The sequence below is a fragment of the Nuphar pumila genome, chromosome 7 (genome assembly GCF_984573655.1).
Source record: "Nuphar pumila chromosome 7, dmNupPumi1.hap1.1, whole genome shotgun sequence".
Taxonomy (NCBI): Eukaryota; Viridiplantae; Streptophyta; class Magnoliopsida; order Nymphaeales; family Nymphaeaceae; genus Nuphar; species Nuphar pumila.
Genome location: NC_143255.1, coordinates 43,096,807 through 43,118,374, shown reverse-complemented (window position 1 = coordinate 43,118,374; position 21,568 = coordinate 43,096,807). Strand labels below are relative to the sequence as shown.

General features: G+C 36.5%; 1 protein-coding gene across 1 annotated transcript in view; it reads left to right on the top strand.

Annotated features, from left to right (window-relative positions):
* The first annotated feature begins 1,174 nt into the window (after window positions 1-1,174).
* The window catches only part of LOC149832087 (sec-independent protein translocase protein TATC, chloroplastic-like), a 52,738-nt gene continuing 32,344 nt past the window's right edge, over window positions 1,175-21,568 (top strand). The window contains exon 1 of the mRNA XM_090014319.1: window positions 1,175-1,482. Within this exon, the coding sequence (XP_089870445.1) occupies window positions 1,227-1,482 (256 nt within the window). The 5' untranslated portion in view covers window positions 1,175-1,226. The remainder of the gene's footprint in view (window positions 1,483-21,568) is intronic.

Below are 21,568 nucleotides of genomic sequence, written 5' to 3'. Positions count from 1 at the left end.
ATTTATAAAATAAATTCTTCTACAAATTGCAATAATAAACCAGTGAACAATCTAGTTCTATTTTATTTCTAGTAATAATTATTATTAGTAAAATTGTTGCTAATCTCAGTATTGTACGTCAGTTTACACTCTGACAAGTGTAAAAATTATTTTTTAGGAGATTAAAATTTGAGAATAATGAAAAGGGGCCATAGTTAGCTCAGTCCTATTCTTGTATTTAAGGTATTGGGATGGTAGGGTTTCAAGCGGGTCAGATCCAATGTTGTCGAAATCGGTCTGAATCGGTCAATTAAGATCAAATTGACCCAAAAAACGAGTCAAAAGGGGCTGATTCAAGGTCGGTTTAATTTAATTTTTAATAATTTTAAGGGGTTAAAAATTCTTAAGGTATTTATTTTTAATGACAAGTGTCATCTGATGTTAATAAGGTGGCGATTCAAGATCGATTTTTATTTTTTTTTCATTTTTTTCAGAAACCGATTCACCTAATGAACCGATTTTAACAACATTTGTCAGATCTAGATCTGACAACCAACCGGACCAAATGTATTTTACAGGCTAACCCAACCTAACCTTTTGCTTTTTGCAAGAAGCCATGCTCAAACCTGAGTTACATAAACACTTTATCAATGCACTAAGTAGAAACTAGACAGTCTGGATCTGGGTACTAGTTTGGGAAGCTGGGTTTTGGTCTTGGTCCGGATCCATTTTCTATAACTATATCCAGGTTCGGATGCAGGCGGCAATAACCGGACCTGGTCAAATATTTTACATAAAAAAAGTAGTGGATCTTAACAGAACCCGAGTTAGACTTAGGTCTGACCCAAGTCCATTCTTGCAGACTTGTTACATTAACCCCAAATCCCAGTTGAATGGGATCCGATCCGAGTTAACATCAGGTAATCGCACTAAATTGATATATCACTAGCTTACCCCAAAAAACTGATAATATCACCAGATTATCCGGATATACTAAACTTCGATATGTCATCACTAATGAAGTTTTTTTGGGTATTTCCAATAAGGCTTTCTTACCATGTTGTATCGATATTCTGCTGAAATGAATTCAACTAATTTTGGTATTTAGCAATATAGTCCAAAAATTCGCCATTTCTATATGGTGATAAATTTTCCCAAATTACTTTAAACGTAAAAATATATTATTCATGAAAAATCAGAGAAAAATCCTCTCTCTCTCTCTCTCTCTCTGCGGCTGGACGAGGGAGATGGGTAGCACAGTATGGCTATCGCATCCTCAACCAAATGCCTTCCACAGTCTCCGGGCACCAACTTCTCGCAAAACCAGCAAGACTAACATCTTCATTATCTCAAAATTGAGGGTGTCCGATGAGTCCCCTTCAACACTATCGCTCCCCTCTGTGAAGTTCCGCAAGAGAAAACCTGGGGTAGTTTGTTATGCTATCGAAGAAGGCAAGCAAGAGAATTCAAGTGGTGTTGGGTCAGCTTTGGAACAAAGACCAGGTGCCCATCCCTCAGTTCGACTGTTTTTTATGTTTTCTCATGAAATTCCATCGATCAACATCATTTCTTTTTTCATAGTTTTCTGCTTGTTTCGAGTTCTCAAAATTTCATGCTCTTTGGTGAAATGACAATCGTGAATATGAAATATGCAAGAGTTTGGTTCCTCTGAGAGAGAAAAGAAAAAGAGTTTGGCCACCATATCTTGTTAAAATTTCCTTTATTTTCTTTCGTTTTGGCTTATGGTAATAAGAAAAAGCTGGGATCTTTTGAGTTATGCTTCATTACCTTTAAGATAATCGGTGCCCCTGATTGCATTTTCCTCACATATGCATCAAGTTAGTAGTACTACTGTTCGTGGGGGTGTGGGCTGGCGCAGTCAGATATGCCGGAAGAGCTTCTGTTTTGAACAAAAGGATTTGGGTTGCTGAATTATTATTTTCATTGCCTGAACAAAACAAATAATTTCAGAAAGGGGCTAATGATTTTTATGCAGAGAAGAAAGTTTACGAAAACATTTGAGAAACAAAGGAATGTGGGGGATGGCAGTGAAGTTCTTAAGAGTGAAAAACATGGGATGAGATAGCGTACTGGTGTGTTTTATGATGTAATGAGTGGTTACTAGAAAGTTGGGTCTTCTTTAGTTGCTTCATGGAGTCCATGATGTGGTGGACAACCATCCTGCACTCATAGTCTTGATAAGACGTAATGCAGATTTCAATTGCTCTGCTCTAATTTTCTGTTTCAGAAAAAAAGAGAGAAAGGAAACAGTGAGCATGGGAACTTTGTCAAGGAAAGTTGAACTTGGTATAATTAAACAAGCTCTCCAGTTGCTTAAGATTCTAATGTAGTTTGAAAATTGTTCCTTACACTCTTTTATCCTTGTATTCTCCTAGTACCTCGTGTTCTTGGTATATGTACTTTCTTGACAAACAGTGTGGCTTAATAGTCAATCTTTCTTAGCTATATAAACTTTTAGCTTTACACTAATTTGTTCCCCAGTTCTATTATATATGTTTCTTATGAAATGTCGACATCCCTTGTTTATAATGGTATCAGCTCGGTTAGTGGGGATTGTTGCACCCTTATATATCATGAATTAATGGAATTCATTTCAATTGGAAGAAGTCGTCTGCAACAAAGTCTCTCTTAAGCATACAGATGCTAGTCTCATACTAATGCCTTTCAATCTGACTTGAGTGATATATCTGCTTGCTCCTCCAGCTTGATATGCTAACCTTTTAAGAGATCTAGATGTTCATATTTTGAGAATTAATATCCTAATCTGTACTATGGTAAGAACTGATTGAATTCAAAGGAGTAGCCTCCTTTTAGAAGTGGATAAACTATTCTCTCTCTGAGGAAACTGTATCTGATTCTATTACTGTAATGAAACAAGTGCACAAATACAATGTCACAAAGTGACTACAAAGGTGCACACACACACAGCTTCTAATGGGTCAAATACAAAGAGTCACTAAGGGCTAACATCCAATCTCTCAAAAGAGAGCAAGAACACAAGTAAAAAATATAGCCTTATTCAAATATGCTTAGTAACAAGCATAAAACAATACAAGGGAGGCACTCCCATGCTCAAGGGGCTGACCCAACTAGTTGTTGGGCCAACCCCAACGGCTAGATTTCTAGCCGTTGGGGCTGGTCCAATAGCTAGTTGGACCAACCTTTTACAACAGTAAAAAAAACTAAAATAAGAAAAATAAAAATAAGAAGAAAGTAAAAAACAAAAGTCATCAGTCCCTAGCAGACAACTATTACAAGCCAAAATGATTGAAATAACCCTAATGGGTATTTCAGTTTACATAAACAGTAATATATATATATATATATATACATGAAATGAAATGGGGATCTTCGAAACACGAGCTTTGATTAACAAGAGCAAGTGTCAAGAATGACACTAAAGCATAACCCTTAAAAAGGGTATAACTGGAAACAAAATAAAAATAAAAATGTATTCTTTATTGATATGAAAAACCAATTGCTTAAGAAGCATTGGAGTGAAATACAAGAGGGGCTGCACCCCTTTATATACACAGCTGAAAGAGGACTCAATAGAGCTGTTGGGCACAGTCCAACAACTCTATTTAGAGCTGTTGGAATGTGTCAGTCCAACAGCTCTATTAAGAGCTGTTGGACTGTGTCAGTCCAACAACTCTATTGCTAGTCAAGTCTGGACAGGACTTGACTAGCAACAGTCATTCTAGTTCAAACTGAACTAGATGACATAAAGACAAAAAATAAAAATAAAGGAAAAAAAATACAGAAAAGAAAGAAATTAAAAATGTATTTATATATATATAATAATATAATATTATTATATATACATATATGTACAATTTTACATTTTAACACTCCCCCTCAAACTTACGGTACAATGAGCGAAAGTTTGTCTAAGAGAAAGTGAAATCGGGGAGCAACGAGAGGCTTTGTAAAGAGGTTTGCTAACTGATATTCTGAAGTGACATATGGCAGATCAATTATCCCGTGTAGATATTCCTCTCTGACGTAGTGACAATCCATTTCGATGTGTTTGGTGCGTTCGTGGAATGTTCTGTTACTGGCAATGTAGATCGCACTTTTGTTGTCACAACACATTTGTGAAGCCTTTGTTGCTTCAACTCCCATGTCAGCAAGCAGTCGTCGGAGCCAAACTACTTCCATGGTCGTGGTTGCCATGGCTCTGTATTCAGCTTCGGTGGATGAGAGAGATACCTTCTGTTGCTTTTTACACCTCCACGAGATTAATGATTCCCCTAAAAAGACACAAAAGCCAGTGGTTGAGTGTCTGTTATTGGGATCACCTCCCCAATCAGCATCAGTATATGCAATTAAATCAAGAGAAGAGGAGGAAGATAAGAAAAGTCCTCGTGAAAGAGAGGACTTGATGTATCTGATAATACGCATGACTGCTCCCATATGAACAGAAGTAGGAGCATGTTGAAATTGACTTGCTGTATGAACAGCATGCGCTATATCTGGTCTGGTAATGGATAGATAGGAAAGTGCCCCGACAAGCTGTCTGTAAGGAGTAGGGTCTGCAAGAAGTTCTCCATCATCAATCTTCATTTTAACATTAACAACTTCTGGAGTGTCAACTTTCTTATCATCAGTAATACCAGACCTGAAAACAATATCAAAAGCAAATTTAGTCTGAGATAATAAATATCCTTTAGGAGAATAAGCAACTTCCATGCCTAAAAAATATCTCAACAAGCCCAAATCAGTCATTTCAAAATGAGATTTAAGAAGTGTTTTGATTGTTTCAACTCCCTGTTTATCGCTTCCGGTGATGATCATATCATCCACATAAAGAAGAAGCACAATGATTCCTGCATCAGAATTCTTAATAAACAAAGCAGTGTCAGTTAAACAGAATTGAAAACCAATATCAATCATAATACGACTAAACCTATCATACCAAGCTTTTGGTGCTTGTTTAAGTCCATAAAGAGCTTTTTCTAAGCGAAGGACTTTACCCTTAGGAATACTTAGACCAGGAGGGGGTTCCATATATACTTCTTCAACTAGCTTTCCATTTAAAAAAGCATTTTTGACATCCATTTGAAAAATAGACCATTTTTTGATAGAAGCTAAGGCAATTAAGGTTCGGACAGTAGTCATACGAGCCACCGGAGCAAAGGTTTCTTCATAATCAATCCCATATTCTTGGGCATAACCTTTGGCTACTAAACGGGCTTTATATCTTTCAAGAGTACCATCACTCTTGGTTTTAATTTTATAAACCCATCGACATCCTATAGTTTTCTTCCCTGGAGGAAGATCTTGAATATTCCATGTAGAAGCCTTTTCAAGTGCATCTAATTCAACTTTCATGGCTTCTATCCATTTGATATCATTTTTTGCTTGAAAATATGTGGATGGTTCTTCATATGAGTGAATTAATGCAATAACTGCCCTATATGTGGGTGAGAAAGACTCGTATGATACAAACTTTTCTGGAGGCCTCGAGATTCGGGATGATTGTCTAGTTGGAATGTTAGAATATTTCTCAAGTGCACATGGAGTATTAGACTCTTGTCGCCTGGAATATTGAATACTAGTATCTCTATGAACTTCTTCATTTTCAACATTAAGATCAATAATTCTTGGATCATCATCAAAGTTACAATCAAGGTCATATTCATCAGATGTTGATGTTAGATCTAGCAAAAAGGAGTACTCAGTGACGTCTTTTAATTTTCTAAAATCAAATAAGCTCTCCTTTTCAAGAAAGGAAACATTTCTAGACACATATAGTTTATTATTTTTGAAGTCAAAACATCTATAACCTTTCTGGTTTTCAGCATATCCTAAAAAGGCACAGGGAATCGCACGAGGGGAAAGTTTATCATTTTTGTCAGTAAATATGAAACATTTGCACCCAAATATTCTTAATCTAGAGTAGTCTGGAGAAATGTTCATAAGTTTTTCAATGGGAGTGATATTTTGTAACGAAGAAGATGACATCCTATTAATGAGATAGGTGGCAGTTAAGGCAACTTCTGCCCAAAAGTCTTTAGGGACTTGATTTGCTATTAATAAAGTTCTAGTGGTTTCTATAATATGGCGATGTTTTCGTTCTGCCAGTCCATTTTGTTGAGGTGTATAAGGACAAGATCTTTGATGTGTGATGCCATGCAATTTAAGATAATTTTGAAAATCTGTGGATAAAAACTCTCCCCCTGAATCTGTGCGAAAAATAGTAATATCATTTTGAAATTTGTTTTTAACCATATTATGAAAAGTTTGAAAGTATGAAAATACTTCAGACTTATGTTTGAGAAAGTACATCCACGTATGTCGGGAGAAATCATCGACAAAAATAACATAGTAAACAAATCCTCCTTTAGAAATTACTGGTGCAGGACCCCAAACATCCGAGTGTATTAATTCAAGTGGTCTTGAAGAGAAAAAGGTTCTGTTCTGAAATGGTAATCTTTTCATTTTGCCGAGAATACAATCTTTACAATCAAATGATTCAGAGTTACAAAATTTCCCTAGATTTGGAAAATGTTGGATTTTGGCTATATGTGGGTGACCAAGTCTCTTATGCCACAGTTCCAACTCTATTTTTTGAATATTATAACAAAAAGCTTTCTTCGGCATTTCCAAAAAATCCATGTAATAGAGTCCTCCTTCTCTATGGCCTTCCCCAATCAGCTTGCCTGACTGGCGATCCTGTACCCAACAACCATGAGAAGAAAAAGAAATATTACACCCATAATCAGAAATTTGAGATACAGATAAAAGATTTAAATTTAATTTGGGAACATGTCTAATTTCTGGAATAAAAAATTTTTTTGTTTTATAAATTTTTTCAAAATCTCCTATTCCTTCTATTTCAAGAGAAGTCCCATCAGCAGTAAAGACCTTTGACACACTTGTTTTATTTTTAACACATTTGGATAGACTTTGATTATTTGGGGTCATATGAAAAGATGCACCAGAGTCAAGAAGCCAAGAAATTTTACCTAAATCAGAAAAAGATGAGGCTGCTGCGCCGGTTGAAGCTTCAGATGAGGAAGAGGCACCTTTGATGAGAGGCTGAAGGATCTCCATTAGTTGGGCCAGGGAAACTGGTGCATCCTGATCTTTAGGCTCCGATCCAGGAATTGCAGCTCTTTTTTCTCTCAGCTCCTTAAGTTTGGGACATTGTGGCCTGTAGTGTCCCGGTTCATGACAGTGATGACAAATAACTTTCTTCTTATCATAGTCACCATTTTGTCGGTTAAAGTGAGGAGGCCTATATGATCGAACATGATTCCCTGGTCTAGACACGGCTAAAACGGAATCATCTTCAATTTTTAAAGAACCTTTCCGGAGACGATTTTCTTCCATTGTTAACTCTTCAATAGTTTCAACAATAGAAGGAATTTTTCCCCGGTGAAGTAGGGCCGATTTAGTGGTTTCAAATTCCGGCCTTAATCCAGTGATAAACTGGTAAAAATGTTCAACATCGAGTTGTTTCTGACGAAGCTCGATGTCTTCGGCACAATGCCACTTTGGTTCTAAAAGGGAAAGTTCTTCCCAAAGTTCGGACAACCCATTGTAATATTCACGAATACTTTTGTCTCCTTGTGTCATCATTCGAACTTTTTCTTGGAGGTTGCACACGTGTGCAATATCTTTAAGGGAATACATATTCTTAAGGTATTCCCATGCCTTATCGGCATGATCAAATTTGGCAAGACTTGAGCATTTTTTAATGTCAACGCTATTGATAAGCCATGACATTATCTTCGCATGAGATATTCTCCATTCTTTCCATTTCTTCTCGTATGAGGCAATAGCCTTGATTTTCTCTTCTTCCGATAGAGGGACGTCTTTATCTCCCTCCTTTTTAGTAAGAGATAGCTTAGGTTCCGAATCGGAACCATCCACAATCCCCCATAAGCCTTTTCCCCATATATGGTGCTTCATGATTGAAGCCCATGTTACATAGTTCGTATCGCTTAGTTTCATAGGCATGATGGTGACTTTATCATTGTCATCCATCGATTACAAGGAGAGAAAGAATAGGGATAGAAGATAAACAAGAAGGAAAATGAGAAAGAAAGAAAAAAAAAAACAATACAACAAGATGTGAAATCTTCTCCAATGAAGTGATAAAACACTTCTCTTCAAGTGGCGAACACTTTTGCAAACGGGCATGGAAACCGAGGCAGCTTTTCCTCAAGATTTAGTACTTCCGCGGCTTTGATACCATGAAATGAAATGGGGATCTTCGAAACACGAGCTTTGATTAACAAGAGCAAGTGTCAAGAATGACACTAAAGCATAACCCTTAAAAAGGGTATAACTGGAAACAAAATAAAAATAAAAATGTATTCTTTATTGATATGAAAAACCAATTGCTTAAGAAGCATTGGAGTGAAATACAAGAGGGGCTGCACCCCTTTATATACACAGCTGAAAGAGGACTCAATAGAGCTGTTGGGCACAGTCAAACAGCTCTATTTAGAGCTGTTGGAATGTGTCGAGCTGTTGGACTGTGTCAGTCCAACAACTCTATTGCTAGTCAAGTCTGGACAGGACTTGACTAGCAACAGTCATTCTAGTTCAAACTGAACTAGATGACATAAAGACAAAAAATAAAAATAAAGGAAAAAAAATACAGAAAAGAAAGAAATTAAAAATGTATTTATATATATATAATAATATAATATTATTATATATACATATATGTACAGTTTTACATTTTAACACTCCCCCTCAAACTTACGGTACAATAAGCGAAAGTTTGTCTAAGAGAAAGTGAAATCGGGGAGCAGCGAGAGGCTTTGTAAAGAGGTTTGCTAACTGATATTCTGAAGTGACATATGGCAGATCAATTATCCCGTGTAGATATTCCTCTCTGACGTAGTGACAATCCATTTCGATGTGTTTGGTGCGTTCGTGGAATGTTCTGTTACTGGCAATGTAGATCGCACTTTTGTTGTCACAACACATTTGTGAAGCCTTTGTTGCTTCAACTCCCATGTCAGCAAGCAGTCGTCGGAGCCAAACTACTTCCATGGTCGTGGTTGCCATGGCTCTGTATTCAGCTTCGGTGGATGAGAGAGATACCTTCTGTTGCTTTTTACACCTCCACGAGATTAATGATTCCCCTAAAAAGACACAAAAGCCAGTGGTTGAGTGTCTGTTATTGGGATCACCTCCCCAATCAGCATCAGTATATGCAATTAAATCAAGAGAAGAGGAGGAAGATAAGAAAAGTCCTCGTGAAAGAGAGGACTTGATGTATCTGATAATACGCATGACTGCTCCCATATGAACAGAAGTAGGAGCATGTTGAAATTGACTTGCTGTATGAACAGCATGCGCTATATCTGGTCTGGTAATGGATAGATAGGAAAGTGCCCCGACAAGCTGTCTGTAAGGAGTAGGGTCTGCAAGAAGTTCTCCATCATCAATCTTCATTTTAACATTAACAACTTCTGGAGTGTCAACTTTCTTATCATCAGTAATACCAGACCTGAAAACAATATCAAAAGCAAATTTAGTCTGAGATAATAAATATCCTCTAGGAGAATAAGCAACTTCAATGCCTAAAAAATATCTCAACAAGCCCAAATCAGTCATTTCAAAATGAGATTTAAGAAGTGTTTTGATTGTTTCAACTCCCTGTTTATCGCTTCCGGTGATGATCATATCATCCACATAAAGAAGAAGCACAATGATTCCTGCATCAGAATTCTTAATAAACAAAGCAGTGTCAGTTAAACAGAATTGAAAACCAATATCAATCATAACACGACTAAACCTATCATACCAAGCTTTTGGTGCTTGTTTAAGTCCATAAAGAGCTTTTTTTAAGCGAAGGACTTTACCCTTAGGAATACTTAGACCAGGAGGGGGTTCCATATATACTTCTTCAACTAGCTTTCCATTTAAAAAAGCATTTTTGACATCCATTTGAAAAATAGACCATTTTTTGATAGAAGCTAAGGCAATTAAGGTTCGGACAGTAGTCATACGAGCCACCGGAGCAAAGGTTTCTTCATAATCAATCCCATATTCTTGGGCATAACCTTTGGCTACTAAACGGGCTTTATATCTTTCAAGAGTACCATCACTCTTGGTTTTAATTTTATAAACCCATCGACATCCTATAGTTTTCTTCCCTGGAGGAAGATCTTGAATATTCCATGTAGAAGCCTTTTCAAGTGCATCTAATTCAACTTTCATGGCTTCTATCCATTTGATATCATTTTTTGCTTGAAAATATGTGGATGGTTCTTCATATGAGTGAATTAATGCAATAACTGCCCTATATGTGGGTGAGAAAGACTCGTATGATACAAACTTTTCTGGAGGCCTCGAGATTCGGGATGATTGTCTAGTTGGAATGTTAGAATATTTCTCAAGTGCACATGGAGTATTAGACTCTTGTCGCCTGGAATATTGAATACTAGTATCTCTATGAACTTCTTCATTTTCAACATTAAGATCAATAATTCTTGGATCATCATCAAAGTTACAATCAAGGTCATATTCATCAGATGTTGATGTTAGATCTAGCAAAAAGGAGTACTCAGTGACGTCTTTTAATTTTCTAAAATCAAAGAAGCTCTCCTTTTCAAGAAAGGAAACATTTCTAGACACATATAGTTTATTATTTTTGAAGTCAAAACATCTATAACCTTTCTGGTTTTCAGCATATCCTAAAAAGGCACAGGGAATCGCACGAGGGGAAAGTTTATCATTTTTGTCAGTAAATATGAAACATTTGCACCCAAATATTCTTAATCTAGAGTAGTCTGGAGAAATGTTCATAAGTTTTTCAATGGGAGTGATATTTTGTAACGAAGAAGATGACATCCTATTAATGAGATAGGTGGCAGTTAAGGCAACTTCTGCCCAAAAGTCTTTAGGGACTTGATTTGCTATTAATAAAGTTCTAGTGGTTTCTATAATATGGCGATGTTTTCGTTCTGCCAGTCCATTTTGTTGAGGTGTATAAGGACAAGATCTTTGATGTGTGATGCCATGCAATTTAAGATAATTTTGAAAATCTGTGGATAAAAACTCTCCCCCTGAATCTGTGCGAAAAATAGTAATATCATTTTGAAATTTGTTTTTAACCATATTATGAAAAGTTTGAAAGTATGAAAATACTTCAGACTTATGTTTGAGAAAGTACATCCACGTATGTCGGGAGAAATCATCGACAAAAATAACATAGTAAACAAATCCTCCTTTAGAAATTACTGGTGCAGGACCCCAAACATCCGAGTGTATTAATTCAAGTGGTCTTGAAGAGAAAAAGGTTCTGTTCTGAAATGGTAATCTTTTCATTTTGCCGAGAATACAATCTTTACAATCAAATGATTCAGAGTTACAAAATTTCCCTAGATTTGGAAAATGTTGGATTTTGGCTATATGTGGGTGACCAAGTCTCTTATGCCACAGTTCCAACTCTATTTTTTGAATATTATAACAAAAAGCTTTCTTCGGCATTTCCAAAAAATCCATGTAATAGAGTCCTCCTTCTCTATGGCCTTCCCCAATCAGCTTGCCTGACTGGCGATCCTGTACCCAACAACCATGAGAAGAAAAAGAAATATTACACCCATAATCAGAAATTTGAGATACAGATAAAAGATTTAAATTTAATTTGGGAACATGTCTAATTTCTGGAATAAAAATTTTTTTTGTTTTATAAATTTTTTCAAAATCTCCTATTCCTTCTATTTCAAGAGAAGTCCCATCAGCAGTAAAGACCTTTGACACACTTGTTTTATTTTTAACACATTTGGATAGACTTTGATTATTTGGGGTCATATGAAAAGATGCACCAGAGTCAAGAAGCCAAGAAATTTTACCTAAATCAGAAAAAGATGAGGCTGCTGCGCCGGTTGAAGCTTCAGATGAGGAAGAGGCACCTTTGATGAGAGGCTGAAGGATCTCCATTAGTTGGGCCAGGGAAACTGGTGCATCCTGATCTTTAGGCTCCGATCCAGCAATTGCAGCTCTTTTTTCTCTCAGCTCCTTAAGTTTGGGACATTGTGGCCTGTAGTGTCCCGGTTCATGACAGTGATGACAAATAACTTTCTTCTTATCATAGTCACCATTTTGTCGGTTAAAGTGAGGAGGCCTATATGATCGAACATGATTCTCTGGTCTAGACACGGCTAAAACGGAATCATCTTCAATTTTTAAAGAACCTTTCCGGAGACGATTTTCTTCCATTGTTAACTCTTCAATAGTTTCAACAATAGAAGGAATTTTTCCCCGGTGAAGTAGGGCCGATTTAGTGGTTTCAAATTCCGGCCTTAATCCAGTGATAAACTGGTAAAAATGTTCAACATCGAGTTGTTTCTGACGAAGCTCGATGTCTTCGGCACAATGCCACTTTGGTTCTAAAAGGGAAAGTTCTTCCCAAAGTTCGGACAACCCATTGTAATATTCACGAATACTTTTGTCTCCTTGTGTCATCATTCGAACTTTTTCTTGGAGGTTGCACACGTGTGCAATATCTTTAAGGGAATACATATTCTTAAGGTATTCCTATGCCTTATCGGCATGATCAAATTTGGCAAGACTTGAGCATTTTTTAATGTCAACGCTATTGATAAGCCATGACATTATCTTCGCATGAGATATTCTCCATTCTTTCCATTTCTTCTCGTATGAGGCAATAGCCTTGATTTTCTCTTCTTCCGATAGAGGGACGTCTTTATCTCCCTCCTTTTTAGTAAGAGATAGCTTAGGTTCCGAATCGGAACCATCCACAATCCCCCATAAGCCTTTTCCCCATATATGGTGCTTCATGATTGAAGCCCATGTTACATAGTTCGTATCGCTTAGTTTCATAGGCATGATGGTGACTTTATCATTGTCATCCATCGATTACAAGGAGAGAAAGAATAGGGATAGAAGAGAAACAAGAAGGAAAATGAGAAAGAAAGAAAAAAAAAAACAATACAACAAGATGTGAAATCTTCTCCAATGAAGTGATAAAACACTTCTCTTCAAGTGGCGAACACTTTTGCAAACGGGCATGGAAACCGAGGCAGCTTTTCCTCAAGATTTAGTACTTCCGCGGCTTTGATACCATGAAATGAAATGGGGATCTTCGAAACACGAGCTTTGATTAACAAGAGCAAGTGTCAAGAATGACACTAAAGCATAACCCTTAAAAAGGGTATAACTGGAAACAAAATAAAAATAAAAATGTATTCTTTATTGATATGAAAAACCAATTGCTTAAGAAGCATTGGAGTGAAATACAAGAGGGGCTGCACCCCTTTATATACACAGCTGAAAGAGGACTCAATAGAGCTGTTGGGCACAGTCAAACAGCTCTATTTAGAGCTGTTGGAATGTGTCGAGCTGTTGGACTGTGTCAGTCCAACAACTCTATTGCTAGTCAAGTCTGGACAGGACTTGACTAGCAACAGTCATTCTAGTTCAAACTGAACTAGATGACATAAAGACAAAAAATAAAAATAAAGGAAAAAAAATACAGAAAAGAAAGAAATTAAAAATGTATTTATATATATATATAATAATATAATATTATTATATATACATATATGTACAGTTTTACATTTTAACAATACAATACATTTTAACACCCCCCTCAAACTTACGGTGTGAGCACTGAAAGTTTGTCAAGAAAAAAATAAAATCGAGATGACGAAAGTACCTTGGTGAAGAAGTCTGCGAGTTGATACTCAAAAGTAACATAAGGTAGAGTGATGGTGTTTCTCAGAAATTCTTTACGCACATAGTGGCAATCCATTTCGATATGCTTGGTTCTTTCATGAAATGTATGGTTGTCAGCTGTAATGAAATATGCGGAAAAAAAATGTATGTCCTACAATGGACATTCACACATAGAAATCAAAGAACAAGTCCAAAAGAGGACATACACAAAAGCCAATAATGGCTAGAAAGCATAAAATCTTATAAATGCACTAAAGGGCTTGAAGAAGCCACACATTACAAAGGGGGAGACCCCACTTATTTATAGGCAAGAGAGGAGTGAGAGAGGGTTTAGAGAAAGGAGAGAAAAGGCACCATTGGGAGACCCAACAAGGTGTCGTTGGGCTCCCAACGGTCACAATTGTGACCGTTGGGGGCCCAACGACTCCTTGTTGGGGCCCCCAATGAAGGTGCATTTAATGCACAAAAAAGAAAAAGAAAAAATAAAGAAAAAGGAGAAAAAAGAAAAAGAAAAGAAAAAGTAAAAAAAAGGAAAAAGACTATACTGCCCCTATTGGGCGATTTTACAGAAATACCCCTTATCGGGTATGGGTGAATATATTTATATATATATATAAATATATTGATTACATGTATATTTTAACACCCCCCCTCAAGCTTTACGGGGATACAACCGAAAGCTTGTTGAGAAGAAACATGAAACGAGGAGTAGCAAGAGCTTTAGTGAAGAAGTCCGCCAACTGGTACTCGGATGTGACGTAGGGCAGTGCTATGGTTCCTTTTAAGTATTCATCTCGAACATAGTGGCAGTCCATCTCTATGTGTTTAGTCCGCTCATGGAAGGTGTGATTGCTTGCAATGTAAATGGCACTTTTGTTATCACAACACATCTTCGAAGGAGTGGAGATGATTACGCCCATATCATTGAGGAGACTTCTAAGCCATACAAGCTCCATGGTTGTAGTGACCATTGCACGATATTCCGCTTCAGTTGAGGATAATGACACCTTTTGCTGCTTCTTGCATCTCCAAGAGATCATAGAGTCACCTAGGAAAACACAAAAACCGGTAGTTGAGACTCTATCATTAGGGTTTCCTCCCCAATCAGCATTAGTATAAGCAATTAAATCAAGAGATGATGAAGAGGAAAGAAAAACTCCCTTAGTTATGGTGTTTTTAATGTATCTGACTATTCTTAAGACTGCACTCATGTGCACAGATGTAGGTGCATGTTGAAACTGACTGACTGAGTGAACTGCATGAGCTATGTCTGGCCGAGAGATGGATAAGTAGGTCAGGGCCCCAACAAGTTGCCGGTAGGGAGTAGGATTCTCGAGAAGTGTTCCATCTTCCAACCTTAACTTTGCATTGATGACCTCAGGGGTGTCTGCCTTCTTATCATCGGAAATGCCAGATTTGGAACAAATGTCAGCAACAAGTTTCATCTGAGAGAGAATATACCCTCGGGGAGAGTAGGCAACTTCAATACCTAAAAAATATCTTAAGAAACCAAGGTCAGACATATCAAAATTTTCTTTTAAAACTTTCTTAATATCATGGATTCCTTGTTCATCACTTCCAGTGATGATCATATCATCAACATATAGTAGTAGAATCACTACTGAAGATCCTGCACTTTTCACAAACAACGTAGTGTCAGTATAACATGAACGAAAATTCAAACTAGTCATTACATTGCTAAATCTGTCATGCCAAGCTTTCGGAGCTTGTTTTAACCCATATAGTGCCTTTTTTAGTTTAAGAATTTTGTTTTCACCAATAGATACTCCCGGTGGAGGATCCATATAGACCTCTTCACTTAATTCGCCATTAAGAAATGCGTTCTTAACATCCAATTGATAGATAGGCCATTTTTTAACGGATGCAACTGCAATAAGAGTCCTAACACTAGTCATTCTAGCTACGGGAGCGAAGGTTTCTTCATAATCTACTCCGTACTCTTGAGCATACCCTTTGGCTACCAAACTAGCTTTATAACGTTCTAATGACCCATCACTTTTAGTTTTAATTTTGAAGACCCATCTACATCCAATAGACTTCTTTCCAGTGGGTAATGAAGATATTTCCCAAGTTTTAGCCTTTTCAAGGGCACTAAGTTCTAGTTTCATGGCTTCAACCCATTGAGGAATGTTTTTGGCTTCATTATAGTGTGATGGTTCATGATAAGAGTGTAATGCAATTAGGCATGCCCTATATTTAGGTGTTAGGGACTCATAGGAAACAAACCTATTTGGTGGATTGGAGATCCGGCTAGATCTCCTTAAAGAGGTTTCTTCTATGTTGGAACTTTGAGAATATTTTTCTAACGCACTAATGGGAGTTTCTTGACCACGCCTAGCATAGGTTTGAATTAACCTATTTTCAACATCATTACTTCCATTTTCAACATTACTAAGAGGAGTATCCTCTAAATCATTAGAAACATCCTCAACGTGGGGAGTCACATCTTCTTGAGAGAGAAGATCAAATAAGAAAGCATATTCGCTTTCATCAATATCTTTATTTTTCTCAAAACCGTTCTCATTTTCTAAAAAGGTAACATCTTTGGATACATATAGTTTGTTGCTTTTGGGATCGAAGCACCTAAAACCCTTTTGATTTTCTCCGTATCCTAAGAACACACATTCGATAGCTTTGGGAGATAACTTATCTCTTTTATGTGTAAGGACAAAACACTTACACCCAAAAATTCTTAATCTATTAAAATCGGGTGTTCTTTCAAAAAGTTTTTCATATGGAGATATATTTTGTAGAGATGAGGATATCATCCTATTTATCAAATAAGTAGAGGTTAAGGCGGCTTCGGCCCAATAGCATTTTGGAATTTCTTTGGAAATGAGAAGAGTCCTAGAGGTTTCCAAGATATGTCTATGCTTTCTTTCGGCTAGACCGTTTTGTTGGGGAGTCCTAGGACATGACCTTTGATGACAAATTCCATTGGTTTCCAAATATTCTTGAAATTCATTTGATAGATATTCTCCACCGGAATCGGATCGAAGAATGGAGATATTAGTTGAAAATTGATTTTTGACAATTATATGAAACTTTTTAAAAAAGTTAAAGACTTCGGATTTTAGATTGAGAAAATATATCCACACATATCGAGTGAAATCATCAATGAAAGTAACATAATACGAGTATCCTCCTTTTGATATGACCGGAGAAGGACCCCAAACATCCGAATGAACTAGTTCAAAGGGTCTTTTTGACACAAATGTTCTCTTTGGAAAGGGGGTGGATTTCATTTTTCCAAAAATACAACTCTTACAAACAAAATGTTTCTCATTACAAAATTTCTTTCCAAAAGGAAAGGAGTACATTTTTGAGAAGCTTGGATGTCCAAGTCTTTGATGCCAAGTTTCTATATTTTTATCTTGGACATGATTACAAAATGAGTTAGTAGGAAGTTTCAAATTGGTCATGTAGTAGAGATCTCCCCTCCTATGGCCTTGCCCAATCCGCTTCCCGGACTGGAGATCCTGTATAGAGCAATCTTGGGTTGAGAAGGAGATTTCACATCCATGATCACATATTTGAGAGACAGATAAAAGATTTAAATTAAGTTGAGGTACTACTCTTACATTTGGCACAAAAAAATCTTTTGAAAAATCTAAGGTTCCAAAACTTTTAACTTGTAAAGAGGTACCATCGGCGGTGGAAACATAGGAATTTTTGGAGTTGCTACATACATTGGATAGTCCATTTTCAATAGGGGTCATATGAAAAGATGCTCCAGAGTCAAGAATCCAAGAAGGCGTACCTGGAGGAGAAGAAGAGGCAATGGCGGCTCTCGAAGTTGATGGTGACTTGAGTAGGATTTGAAGTGCTTCGGATAGTTGAGCAAGGGAGAAAGACTCTTTCCCTTTCATTGGCTCCTCCTTCTTTTGCGGGATTTCTTCAATAATAGCAACTTTACCTTTTGGAGGTTCATTTATCTTTGGACAATTAGGTCTTATATGACCCGGTTCTTGGCAATGATGGCAAATGGCTTTCCTATAATTGCCATTATAGTTATTTTGCCTCCCAAAGTGTGGAGGCTTGTAGGTTTTCATATGATTGCCGGGTTTAGTCACGGCAAGAACTTCATCTCCTCCTTTAATCATACCAAGACGTGTTTCCTCTTGGCATATTTCGGCTATTGCATCTTCCAAAGGAAGTGGTTTGGATCTATGAAGGAGGGAGGACCTCACTTGTTCATATTCGGGCCTAAGCCCATGTAAAAATTGGAAAAAGTGTTCTTTCTCCATTTGTTCTCTTCGCATTTCCACATCTTCACTTGATACCCATTTAGGTTCAAGAAGAGATAACTCATCCCACAAAGGGCCAAGAGTGCTATAGTAATCTCTTACACTCATTTCACCTTGCTTAATGGTACGAATTTTTTCTTGGATAAAGAATTGACGAGCAAGGTCTTTTTGGGTATACATACCTTTCATAAAGAACCATGCTTCATTTGCTAGGCGGAATTTAGCAATGTTGACGCAAATCTTTAGCTCCACGTTGTTCATGAACCATGCAAGAATTTTTGCATGCTTACTTTCCCAATCTTCAACCTTGGATTGGTGATCTTCAATAGCCTTCATGCGAGCATTTCCTTCAAGGGCTTTTTCTTGATCACCATCTATTTTCGTAAGTTGAAGTTGAGGTTCCCTAATGGTGCCCATAACGTATCCCCAAAGCTTTTTACCTTTGAGGTTGTTCTCCATGGCGGCGGCTCACATCATGTAGTTAGTACCATTGAGCTTGAAGGAGAGATCAATCTTTTGTTCTCCTTCCATTATATAATCAACAATGGAGGACAAGCAAAGAGAGATAGAACAAGACAACTAGCTATATGAATCAAGAGCACAACCAAGGCTCTGATACCATGTAATGAAATATGCGGAAAAGAAATGTATGTCCTACAATGGACATTCACACATAGAAATCAAAGAACAAGTCCAAAAGAGGACATACACAAAAGCCAATAATGGCTAGAAAGCATAAAATCTTATAAATGCACTAAAGGGCTTGAAGAAGCCACACATTACAAAGGGGGAGACCCCACTTATTTATAGGCAAGAGAGGAGTGAGAGAGGGTTTAGAGAAAGGAGAGAAAAGGCACCATTGGGAGACCCAACAAGGTGTCGTTGGGCCCCCAATGAAGGTGCATTTAATGCACAAAAAAGAAAAAGAAAAAATAAAGAAAAAGGAGAAAAAGGAAAAAGAAAAGAAAAAGTAAAAAAAAGGAAAAAGACTATACTGCCCCTATTGGGCGATTTTACAGAAATACCCCTTATCGGGTATGGGTGAATATATTTATATATATATATATATATATAAATATATTGATTACATGTATATTTTGACAGTCAGCTATATATATTGCACTCTTATTATCACAACACAGTCTAGAAGGTGTCTGGGGATGAATGCTCATGTCTTCAAGTAATCTTCGCAACCAAATGATCTTTGATGTTGTCGTAGCCATTGCACGATACTTGGCTTCAGTGGATGATAAAAATACTTTATGTTGCTTTTTTGCACTTCCACCACACTAGAGAATCACATATAAAAACATAAAAACCAATAGTTGAGCATCAATCATTTGAATCTCCTCCCCAATCTGAGTCAGAATAAACAATCAACTCAATAGAAGAAGATGAGGATAACAAAAAACCTCTAGAAGTAGAGGTTTGTAAATATCTAACAATTCTCATTACAACCCTTATGTGAACTGTGGTAAAAGAATATTGGAATTAGCTAGCAGTATGAATTGCATGCGCAATATCAAGTTTAATAATATTTAAATAAGTCAGGGCACCAATCATTTAACAATATGGAGTAGGATCATCTAGGGGTATCTCATCATCAATTTTCATTTTGGCATTAATAACTTCAGGTGTGTCTACCATTTTTTCATCAGTATTATCTTACCTGTCAATAATACCATTAACAAACTTGGTTTGAGAAAGCAAGTATCCTATAGTGGAGTAAGCAACCTCAATTCCAAGAAAAAATTTAAGAAATCCAAGATCAATCATTTCAAAATATTTTTTAAGGATACATTTAATATACTTTACTCCCTGTTTGTCTTCACTTGTAATGACCATATTGAAATGAAACAAGATATGCACAATCACAATGCCAACAAAGGGCTACACAAATGCATGAATCACAATATGGTCTTTAATAGACCAATTACAATCTCACAAAGGAGATATACAAAACACAAACTTCACAACACAATGTAAAAAATAATGATTTTATATCTCAAGTATGCTTAGAAAAACATTTTTAAACTCTTACAAAAGGGCTCTATTTATAGAACAATACATCAGTCAAAAAGGGAGTGAAGGAAGGCAATCCAACAGTCGTTGGACTGCCTCCAACGGTCTGAAATATGACTATTAGGAGTAGTCCAATGACTAGTTGGACTGCTTCCCAACAGTGACAAACTGTTTTACATTAAAAAAGAAAAGAAAATTAGAAATCTAAAAAGATTATATACTCCTTATTGGACTGTATTTATTACAATACATGAAATGACTAAAATACCCCCATAAAATGACTAAAATACCCTTAATATACATATATCGTATAAATATATATACAATGTATTTTAACACTCTCCCTTAAACTTACGGTGGAATCACCAAAAGTTTGTTAAGAAGAAATATAAATCGTAATAGAGAAAGAGCTTTGGTGAAGAAGTCCGCAATCTGAAATTCGAACAGAACATAAGGTAAAGTAATCGTCCCTTTCAAGTATTCTTCTCGAACATAGTGACAATCCATCTTGATATGTTTTGTTCATTCATGAAATGTGTGATTGCTGGCTATATATATGACACTTTTGTTATCGCATCATAACTTTAAAGGTTCTGAAACATCAACACCCATGTCTGAAAGTAAGGATCTTATCTACATGACCTCGGTTGTTGTTGTAGCCATCACCCTATATTCAACTTTCGTGGAAGATAAAGACACTTTCTACTGCTTTTTGTATCTCCAAGAAATAAGGGAATCACCTATAAACACACAAAAACCTGTATTTGAGTGTCGGTTATTGGGATCTCCTCCCTAAGTAGAATCAGTATAAGTAATAAGATTCAAAGATGATGAAGATGATACGAATAACTCTTTAGATATAGTTTTCTTGATGTATCAAACTATTCTTAACACGACACTTATGTGAACTGACGTAGACACATGCTGAAACTGACTTGTAGTATGCACTGCATACGCAATATTTGGTCTATTAATAGATATTTAATTTTTTTCTGATCATTTTCAATGATGATCATATCATCAACATATAAGAGTAGAATGATAAACGAAGTACCTGTAAATCTTACAAAAAGAACAGTGTTAGTATAAGAAGATTTAAACCCAAAGTTTATCATAGTCCTATTAAACCGATCATACCATGCTTTAATAGCTTGTTTAAGCGCATATAAAGTCTTTCGAAGACGAAGAACCATACCATTTTCAATAGTCAGACCAAGGGGAGGATCAATGTAAACTTCTTTATTTAAATTTTTATTTAAGAAAACATTCTTAACATTTAACTGATATATATAGGCTATTTGGCTCTATTTATAGAGCAATACATCAGTCAAAATGGGAGTGAAGGGAGGCAGTCCCACAATCATTGGATTGCCTCCAACGGTCAGAAATATGACCGTTGGGAGCAGTCCAACAACTAGTTGGACTGCTTCCCAACATTCACAAACTGTTTTACATTAAAAAAGAAAAAAAATTAAAAAACTAAAAAGATTATACAGTCCCTATTGGACTGTATTTATTACAATATATAAAATGACTAAAATACCCCTAATATATATATACACACACACAATGTATTTTAATCCGAGTTGACAGTCGGAGAAGTGGGA